General features: G+C 37.6%; 1 protein-coding gene across 1 annotated transcript; it reads left to right on the top strand.

The window, feature by feature from the left end:
- Nucleotides 1-315: 315 nt before the first annotated feature.
- LOC121379429 (perivitellin-2 67 kDa subunit-like) lies at nt 316-7075 on the top strand. The gene is made up of 3 exons (XM_041508061.1): nt 316-575; nt 3960-4546; nt 5846-7075. The coding sequence occupies exons 1-3, from the start codon at nt 357-359 to the stop codon at nt 6774-6776; spliced, it is 1737 nt and encodes a 578-aa protein (XP_041363995.1). The 5' UTR covers nt 316-356; the 3' UTR covers nt 6777-7075.
- The last annotated feature ends 3558 nt before the right edge of the window (nt 7076-10633 follow it).

Below are 10633 nucleotides of genomic sequence, written 5' to 3'. Positions count from 1 at the left end.
CGTGAAACTACAACTCAAAAAACTGATAAAGAAAAGCCCTTCAATTAACCTTCTATTGTTTTGAATAATGATATAGGATATCCGGCCGTAATCCGTAATATATAGGTAATACTAACTTGTTTTTGTTTTCTTAATATATAGTTTTTTGCTTCACAAAATATATTTCGAAACTTCGTATGACTCAGACATTTCCCCAAGCATAATATTAATCTCATAAAACACGTCAACAGCGCAGCCGACTCCGGGATCATAAGAAGCAGACGACATTTCCCAGAAACTGGCACCGAATATCCGGTTATCTTCGCGTATTTAAGAACCTGCTGCCTGCTTTATCAGCCGACACTGAGAATTCCACGATGTATCACATTGTTGTAGTGGTCTGTTTGGTGGCGACAGCAGCTAGCGGCGCCCAGTACTGCGCCAATCCAACACCAGGCGTGAACAAACAGCGAAAGGGGGTTGACATCACAAAACTTGATCTTCTGCCCCTGGATTTCAACACCGCTGACGGGTTTCTGAGACCAGTAATAGACTACACGTGTAATGAAGGGAAAACATGGACAAATCAGAATCAAGTAAGTTAAAAAATTATTTTAAAATTACGAAACGAACATTTGATAAAAACATTTTTTTATGTTTTACATTGTTTAGCTTAGAACGTTTCCTTTAAAAAATGTCTTAGACATATGTTAGGAAATATAATATTATTCCAACACTGACAGAAAGAAATAACAACAATAATATAACAATCCAGATAATGGGCGTGCGCAGGAATGTTTCCAGAGGGGAGCACGGCATGTTAGATCACATAAACTTTAGGTATGATACAGTATATTCAGGCACGGCGAAAGTCAATTTTTGAGGGGGTGGGGCGGGGATGTATTGAGGCGGCTGACTGATTGAGATCAATGGTGCGAATTGTCCGTATTATTTGGAGAGGTTAGGGGGCATGATGCCCCGGGAAAATTTTAAAACTTGATGTTTTGAAATACATTTTCCTGCATTCTGCAAGTAAAATTCATAATTGCAAAATGCTGATATATGCAAAACTCTTTAAATTTGCATTTTTCACGATATATATATATATATATATATATATATATATATATATATATATATATATATATATATATATATAACTTTTTTATTCAAGTGTTTACACTGAATAGATACAAAGACCACAGTCCTGTAACAAATGACATAATAATTACTCACAATGAACAACTGTACGATCCAATCAAATAATTCGTTACAATTGGCCTACAATCGAAAATATCATGAATATTAACAACAAACAATCGAATTACTATATCATACTTTGTATAAAAATGCACTTTCTACTTGCTTTGTACAAGTGAAATTATTCATGGCAAATTTTGTTGCTAAATAGGCCTACCATTATTTTAAATTGATAAAGCTGACATATTATACTTTAAATAGCGAATATACGTCCAGAATATTTCAGGTATCAATCTTTAAAGGGTGCAAGTCCCCTTGCAACACCTTGTGAACGCCCATGATCCAAGCCCATAGCCAGACGGGGGGGGGGGGGGGGGGGGGGGGGGGGGGGGGGCATCGCCCAAACCTGAAAACAATTACCGCCCTTAGAATCTGATATTTTGTTTAGATGTTTCTATAAAAACCATCTACAAGTTTATTTCAAACATAAAATTGATACAGATTTCGTTTCTCAGACATATTATTGGTACGAGAATGACAAGCAGAGATTTGTTCATTACCTAACTTACATAAATTAATACATTAATATAAACTGTATTATTATGCTCCAAATATTTATGAAATGGAAATATTTTATCTAAGAGCTATAAATTACTAAAAAATAAAGATATTATATCACTTTTTAAAATTTATATAACCCGGTACATTCAATCTGATTAAAATCTTTAATTTCCATAGTACAGACCAGTGGAGCTGATTTTAATAAGATTGCCGGTACATTTATTTTATAAAACCTCTTTCACATTCCACTGCGCCCGTTGCGAGGTAACTCGAGGATGCAAAAAACCGCGAACTCACGCGAGATCTCGCAAAAATAGACCTGTGGACAAGCTGGGGGGCATAGGCAATGGGAGGCCACGCAATAGCAATATGAATATCTCCATGATTAATTATTCTGTCAGTAGGGAACCCGAAAATTCTGTCACCATCCAACAAGACTTATTGGAGAGATTTGTGAATTAGGCTATTGCTTATCACGAAATAAAAAATATTTCGTTGTTAACGCCCGACAAACCATCGGTTCGGTTTCGTACGCAATTAATATCGGATATGGGCTGAAACAATATTAATGTATGTATACAGATATTTATTGTATTTAACATGATTTAAATATTTATAAAGCATTATACAGATAAATACATTCAGGATTCTTGTCCGGTTTTCTTTTCACCAAGTTATTTAAAATTTTGTTCGGTATTTGGAATAAAATTAAATGATACATATGAAATTTGAGCTACAGTCACCCCCTCCTCCGACTTCTCGGTTGCTACCGACCTGAGAATGGTCAGAAATGTAATTGTATTGAATATACAGCTATTTAAATTCGAAGCAAGATTATTTAGCCTAAGAAACATGACTTTGTAAGTTTTATTTATAACAAATTAGACTAGCCGACAGCTTGATAATATGGCTACAAACTCAGGATGGTTTGATTATTATAAACTCGTGAGGGTTTATTATGCGCATTAATAAGGTACTTCGTTTGAATGTTGAAAGCAAACATATTAAGTAATGCATCGGACGACGGACAATCAACAAAAGTAAACAGGCCAAGCCTGAATTTAAGCCGAAATAATTAAAACGGTGAATGAAAAAGAAGAAATAGGGCCTAATAAATAAATACATATTTTTAAAACTTCGTAAATACCAGATATGTCATATGAAGTTGTTGTATATGACTAATATAAATGATGGTGAAGTGAAAATAAAGAAGGAATCAAACAAACAAAGAAAATAAATTGAGTAATAAATAAATAAATACATGTAAATAATAAACAAACTTTTTAACCTTCGTAAATACCAGATATTTCAAATGAAGTTGTATGTGACTGATATAAGTGATAATGAAAAGTAAATAAAAAAAAACAAAAACAAAAAAAAACGGCACCACACACACACACACACGTTTTAAAACTTCGTAAATAGATATTATTTCAAGCGAAATTGTATGTATCTGATATAAATGATAGTGAAAATAAAATAAAATAAAATAAGTAAATAAATAAATACATAAATAAATAATTTATGGACATTCATTAGTAGTTGTACAACTATCTTTTTTAATGAAACGATAAGGGGAAAATAGAGGTGTGATAAAGGTCTATGCGAGTTAGGTGGGGTTTTTTTTTAGGGGGAAGTGCCCCCCCCCCCCCCCCCCCCCCCCACTTCCCCCTAAAAAAAACCCCATATTTTATTAAATTTTAAATACTGATACATATGGAGAATTAAAAATCACTGGAAATCCGCGTGAATATTTAACTATAATTCTAATTGTTAAAAGTAGCAAACACATTCCACTAAAGTTAATTTTATTGTATGAATCGTTTAATTTTACGTTGTTAGAAAACCCTTGACAGGCGGCTCCAGAGACTTCGTCTAAGTTAATATTTCACTGCTTTTGGTCTTAAACCATTCCGATGTAAACTTTAGTAGACCGCTTTTCGCAGCCATTTTACCATCTTATACGAAATATATGTATGTTAGTCGCTAGAGGTTCACAGCTCCTACGATGCTACTCACGACGCTCATGACAACTGTCGATCTTGCCTCCCCCCCCCCCCCCCCCCGCCCCATTTGTATATAGCCTCGATACCGTCTTTATCAGTAAGGGACGTTACTCTTCGCGCACATGCGCAGTGGGAATGTGAAAGAGGTCAAAGACCTCTTCGCAAATTTAAATAAAATATATTTCTATATTTTAAAATATATTTTATTTGCAGCAAGTGTTTGACATGCCTGACCAGGTTTGGGATATATCCAGAATACCCGGCGGATGGTTGAACGCCAATACCCAGATATTCAAGAACTATCACGAAGTAAAGCGTACAATGTCATCAAGTGCTGGCTTGGGACTCAACATATTTAAAGGAGCCTTCTCGGCTAGCGGTTCGTACTCGCGGTCTCAGCACACCATTACTAATTCCTCCAAGTACATAGAGGAGGTCTCGTCCTACAGTTCGGCTGTTCGGGTCGATCTTCACATGCCCTGGGCGCTAAACATCAGCAGAAATGCTAAGTCGTTCATCGACAGACTTCTTAATTCAGAGTTCAACGCCAATACGGCGTCATCGTACTTCCGGTTTATACGATTCTTTGGCACACATCTGTTCCAGTCTGCTAATTTTGGAGGAATTATTAAGCTACACCTGGAGACGTCGTCTGACTATTACAAAGGCAAGTCTACGAGAGACGTGAAGACTCAGGCAGAGGCATCGTTCCTGAAGATCCTGTCCGTTAACGGCGGATACCAGGGTAGCAACACCCGAGTGGACGAAACATTCAGACAGAAAACTACAGAAACTATAAGGTATGTATGATTAAAAAATCCATTAAAGTCACCCACCTTTGTTTCCAAGGCACGCGCCGTTTTTGTTGTGATATAATGCATTTGGAGATGTACCTCAAACAGCAGAATGACCACAAAGACATTGCATTTGATAAAATTGGGAATTTAAACAAGAAGTTATAACCAGTAATGACATTATTTTTAATGAGTTTAGAGCTACCGATTTTTTTCTGAGGGCTACCAGACTTCATAAACTTGTAGCCCTGGCAGGCTACCACTAAAAACATATTAAGGTTAGAGCTTGAATGTGTAATTTAAAAGTGAAAAAGACATAATAACTAAAAATAGTTTGCCTAATAAATACCTTTTAAAATATTTTACAAATAACGTATTTACATTGGTATCTAATGATATAACTTTAGAACTTTATAAAGCTACGACTGTGCCACGACTTCTCTCTTGATTGAATTGCATATAAAAGACTCCTTTGTATTCCAGAGAAATTTGCTCTCGTTCTCTAGACCAAATGCCACGGTCTCAATATCACAAATAACGCCGCTAGTTATTAGGTAGTAATGTTTTACTATTACAGCTTGCTGCACTGTTAACTCACACATTACTTAGAACTTGTTGTTTAAATTATCAGTTTTGGCAAGTCCAACGCGTTCGTGGTCATCCTGATCTTTAGCCCATGATTAAAATATAGCAATATCAATACCTCTCCTCCACTGTTTTGTTTTTGTTTATGTCTTTGTTTATTCTTTTTGTTTGGTTTTTGTGGGGATTTTGTTTTGTAAACCCTAATAACCAACGTCTGTTTAACTATTTAAACAGACAATTGTTTTGTAGTCTTAGCATTTGGTTTCTGATCATATCAAAATTCCGAGATAGTGCGGTATTTGAAATTAGATGGCAGCCAATAACTAATAAAAACTGTTGTGGACTCATTTTAAACAAAACCTACAGTATAAACATGTCATGGAGAACTGAACACGTCTTATTTAAAATAATATCACAAAATTACTAACCCTAAAACAAAAACAGTTTCTTCAAAACCACCCATACCGCCACCTTATGACAACCAAATCAGTCAAACATCCCAACACAGCCAAATGTGGTGACATGCGAATATGTGAACGTTAACAATGGTTTTGCTAATTCAGAAGTTGCTAATTTATTAACGTTTTAATCACTGTTCTTCTTCACTGTACTATTTCTTAAATTGTGGGTATTTGATCTACATGACTAAAAGGGCAAATTTGTATGAGTGAATAAAGTAATATTACTTTTTAATATTGATTTTTCTTTTTTTCAAAACAGATATTATGGAGGAGACACAAACCTATTAGCCGGTAATGGAATTCCAACATGGCAGCCGACAGTTTCAGCAAATCCGTGGCTCTTCTCAGGGGAGCTAATTCCCATCAGCGAATTCATCCAGGATGACGCGAAACGAGCATCAATGGAACGGGCAGTGGCTGCCCACGTGAACAAGGCGTATCTGCGCGAGCTGGTGAGAATTTTATTGAGTGCGGGACAGCGGTACAATCACGGGGGTGCAGACATCACTGCGTTACTGGGACGAGTGAGGGCAGCACTGGCTCAAGTGATTCCTCAACAAAGCGTTGTCGATACTCTTGGTCAGGAAGTGGATGAGGATTTCATTGTGCCCGACTGGTTCACAACGCAGACGCAGCTGTGCTACAGATGGTACCCGGATGGCGATGGCGGGCAGTGTGGTAGAGGGGTTGGCAGAAACCTGTGCGCCAAGCCAGGGGAAATGACTCAGTATTACAGGGACGACACAGACCGGAGGGGCGGAGGCTGCAGGATGAGCTGGGGAATCATTCCTCTCACAAACAGTCGGCCATCTTGGTTCAACGCCGTACAGCTGTGCTATCGTTGGCATCCGGATGGTGATGGCGGACAGTGCGGGGGTGGTGCAGCACGAGAAATGTGTGCAGGTGTCGGCAGCTACACGCCGTACTACCGCGACGACAGCGATAGACGTGGCGGTGGATGTCAAATGTCTTGGCGACTCAAGATCCCCGCCACTGTGCCACTGTGGTTGAAGAACGCCAAGCTGTGTTTCTACTGGTATCCGGACGGCGACGGCGGGCAGTGTGGCGGTGGCGGCAGCATCAGCAGACAGCTTTGCGCGACGGCCAACACGTGGACACGCTACTACAGGGACGACACCGACAGACGCGGTGGAGGATGCATGATGAGTTGGGGAATCCATCTGGCCTAGAAACTTTGACAGCCACAAGACCAAAAATATATTATATGTAATTTTACTATTACCAATGACAAGCAAAATTAATGATCTCATTGAAATGCATTAAGTTATTATGTGTGCTAAAGGCAAATAGAGGGCATTTTGAAATGATGCTGAAATCATATGACTCTGTACCAAACCGACAAAAAACATGAGAAAAATTAACACCAAACACAAAACCTACATTTGAAGGAAAAAGTGTATATCCGTTCACGCTTGTAAATTCCTGTGTAATATATTTGTTACTATTAAAATTGATTTTAATGATCGAATTTATTGCGTTGTATTCTCCATTATTTGAAGAAAAAAATCAAGCATTCTAATAAATCGAGAATCAATAGAGAATAACTAGTTAATGACGTAGGGTATTGTCTTTATCCTGTCAAGGTATTCAATTGATTTATTTTCCTTATGCCTTACGGCATATACGAACAAAATTATACACATTTAAATCAGAAACAGAAACAAGATGTTGGCAAGATGGTAAATATAACAATGACGGTAACTACAAAACAGTACTTTAGTTATAAAACATAATAGTAAATACATTTTGTACATACATGTAGAGATATATGTATAGGACGATTGATTCTAGTGGGGGACACAGTAAAGTATAGTTACAGTAAATACGTTTTGTACATACATGTAGGGATATATGTATAGGACGATTGATTCTAGTGGGGGACACAGTAAAGTATAGTTACAGTAAAGTTCTACCTTAGCTGTAGCAGCATAAAGGAATTTACAAATATTGTTAATAACTTTGACGCTAGGGTTGCGTAATAATTGGATAAGTTTGAAGGGTTAATGTAATAATATTTCTTAATGTATTTCACACGCAATTCCATAAACAATGGACAAACGAGTATGGGGTGGAATCGATCCTCTAGCTCTCTTATATTACATAATGAACATATGCGATCACTTCTGGCCAGGATATCTTCCGGTTTCAACATTAAGAGTGAGAGTGTGTTCGATATTTGATTAGAATACATCTATATTTGGCTAAAATAGGTTTCTGTAAATATGGCTAAAGCTGAAAGATATCTGTGATATGTTTGTATAGTATACATTTTGATGAGTTATTAAGTACAGCAGCAGTGTTTTGTATAAAATTGTCTTGAAGACGTTGTTTAAATTGATATAGGAACGCATTATTATTTGTGACATACTGAGCTTCACATAAATAAGAAAAACACATTTTCGCATAATAATTTGTTCATATGGTACAACCAGTTCATTTTACAATTGGGTTTACTCCGTAGTAGATCAATAAGTTACTTATAACAAGCTTGGAGTATTATATACAATTATCGGTTTTTAATAACGACACCCAATATTTAATAATACTAAATTTCCTTATAATCAGTTGAGGGAAACGACCAAGTTCATAATAAATCATAACAAAATAGGTAGATTTTCAAAGTAAGACCGGCCTCTGTGGCGTCGTGGTCAGGCCATCGGTCTACAGGCTGGTGGGTACTGGGTTCAGATCCCAGTCGAGGCATGGGATTTTTAATCCAGATACCGACTCCAAACCCTGAGTGAGTGCTCCGCAAGGCTCAATGGGTATGTGTAAACCACTTGCACCTACCAGTGATCCATAACTGGTTCAACAAAGGCTATGCTTTGTGCTATCCTGCCTGTGGGAAGCGCAAATAAAAGATCCCTTGCTGCCTGTTGTCAGAATGACCATATGTTTGACGTCCAATAGCCGATGATAAGATAAAAAATCAATGTGCTCTAGTGGCGTCGTTAAGAGAATAAAGCCGACATCCTACGTCAATAACTAGTTATTATCTTTATCCTACAGAACATAAAAATTAAGGGGAAAAGCTATTATTTCTGTTATTTTAGCTACATTGTACGATGACCTAGAGGTCAAAGAGCGATTTTGTAATGTAGCTATGCGTGTGATGTCAGACGTATATGCCATTGCTTTATCCGTTATCGTAATCTGTCAATAGAAAAAGTGGTTGTAGGATAAAAAAACAAATTCACAAATAGGTGTAAAATGTAGGGTTTTTTTTTTTTTTTTTTTTTTTTTTTTTTTGGTACATCATAAACCGAACAACAGAAGAAATGCAAATATTTTAATATATTATTGTTCATGATACAAATATATCTGGAAATATAATGCCAAAATGCAGGCATAGCAGAAGAAAGTGGACACAAAGGAGTGGGATGTTGGGGCTGACAGATCGATGGCGCAAGTAAAGTTTTTAAGGGGTTCGGGGGTGTGCTGCCCCATAACATTTTGAAAACTAAATGTCCTGAAATGCAATTTCCTGCATTCTACAAGTAAAAGTCATGTCTGCCTTAAGATTTACTACCAATAATATTTTTGATTCACAATTATTAGAGGGGCTAGAGCCCCCTTCCCCCCAGCCCCCTTGCTCCGCCGTGCCCGGAATGGGACTAAAATGTTAAGATTTTAGTAATATTAACACACAAACACTAATGAAATTCAAACTGAATAATTTTAAATAAAATAAAGAAAACAAAATTAATATTGCGTGTCTTTTGTTTTTCAGTATATAGGGCTGACATATAAGTAATGTTAGTTCGGCACTCGAAAGTCCGAAATGTTCAAATGTTATTTGGAGACAAGTAAATGATTTTGTTCATGATATGTATGTTCTGAATCAGCACACATCATGGCGATTTAACTGGATGTGTTGCTACAAGATACAGTGGGCCCATATCATAAAACTTGTGGCAGGTGTCAAACTATCACACCAAGTTGATCTTGATTTTCTGTAGAGATTAGGACAACCAAGATCGCATTGAATATACAGAGATGAATATTGTAGGCAAGACACTGTGGTCTATACACGTCTAAAATGTATGAAATGTTCTAATATTTCAATAAACTGAGCTATCTCTACAATATCCTTACAAGTTTTGAAACGACAGACATGATGGTTTGAAAATAGCTCAAAATTTATCTACGAGTTATGAAGCTGCTAGGAGAGAATTACTCGGCAGTTCACTGCCAGGAGTCGAAGGATAGGACGTAGATCAGTGATGGGTTAAGTCGCAGGACGTATCTCATTGATGGGTCATGACGTATCTCAGTGATGTGACAGGACGTAGCTCAGTGATGGGTCATGACGTAGCTCAGTGATAGGACAGGACGTAGCTCAGTGATGGGAAAGGACATAGCTTAGGTCTCACTACACAGTTCACTTCCGGGTGAAAGTTCATTCATCACGGTCCACTATAGTTTCTAATAGTGACATATGTTGTGGTTCATATATATTGACTTCTAGTAATTGGGGAAGAATTAAAAGAATTTGTACTTTTTAATGGTAAGCCGTCTGGCTGGAATTTGCCCATGCTATTTTGTAATATTGTACATTGACCTTTTGGGACATGGGTGTATAAAGAAAGAGGCGGCAGGTGTGAATGGGTTTCAGAACGACCTGTTCGAACCGGTACTACAGCCATCTGCGGTCATATAGCAACAAACTGAGACGGAAACTTTCTCAGTTTTGGAGTGCAAAAAATGCTTATATAATGTATGTTCGCAGTGGTGTATGTTGTTAATGGTAACGGCAACTCGTTCTATTGACTATCTTCATTTTAAGTTGAGCAATTTAACACGGATTTCAATTGCAGAAGTAGTTCAGTGATGGAACAGGAAGTAGCTCGGTGGTGGATTGGGACGTAGCTCAGTGATGGGTCGGGACGTAGCTCAATGGTGGGAAGGCAAGTAGCTCAGTGACGGGTTGGGACGTAGCTCAATGGTGGGAAGGCAAGTAGCTCAGTGATGGGTCGGGACGTAGCTCAATGGTGGGAAGGCAAGTAGCTCAGTGATGGGTCGGGAC

Source organism: Gigantopelta aegis, chromosome 8, assembly GCF_016097555.1.
Source record: "Gigantopelta aegis isolate Gae_Host chromosome 8, Gae_host_genome, whole genome shotgun sequence".
Taxonomy (NCBI): Eukaryota; Metazoa; Mollusca; class Gastropoda; order Neomphalida; family Peltospiridae; genus Gigantopelta; species Gigantopelta aegis.
Note: the sequence above shows the minus strand (reverse complement) of the source record. Positions and strands in the feature narration are given on the sequence as shown.

Excerpts from the sequence above, each read along its gene's own strand:
- LOC121379429 (XM_041508061.1), top strand. The coding sequence starts at position 357 with ATGTATCACATTGTTGTAGTGGTCTGTTTGGTGGCGACAGCAGCTAGC. Across the intron at positions 576-3,959 it reads CATGGACAAATCAGAATCAA|CAAGTGTTTGACATGCCTGA; the intron begins GTAAGTTAAAAA and ends TTTTATTTGCAG. Across the intron at positions 4,547-5,845 it reads AAAACTACAGAAACTATAAG|ATATTATGGAGGAGACACAA; the intron begins GTATGTATGATT and ends TTTTCAAAACAG.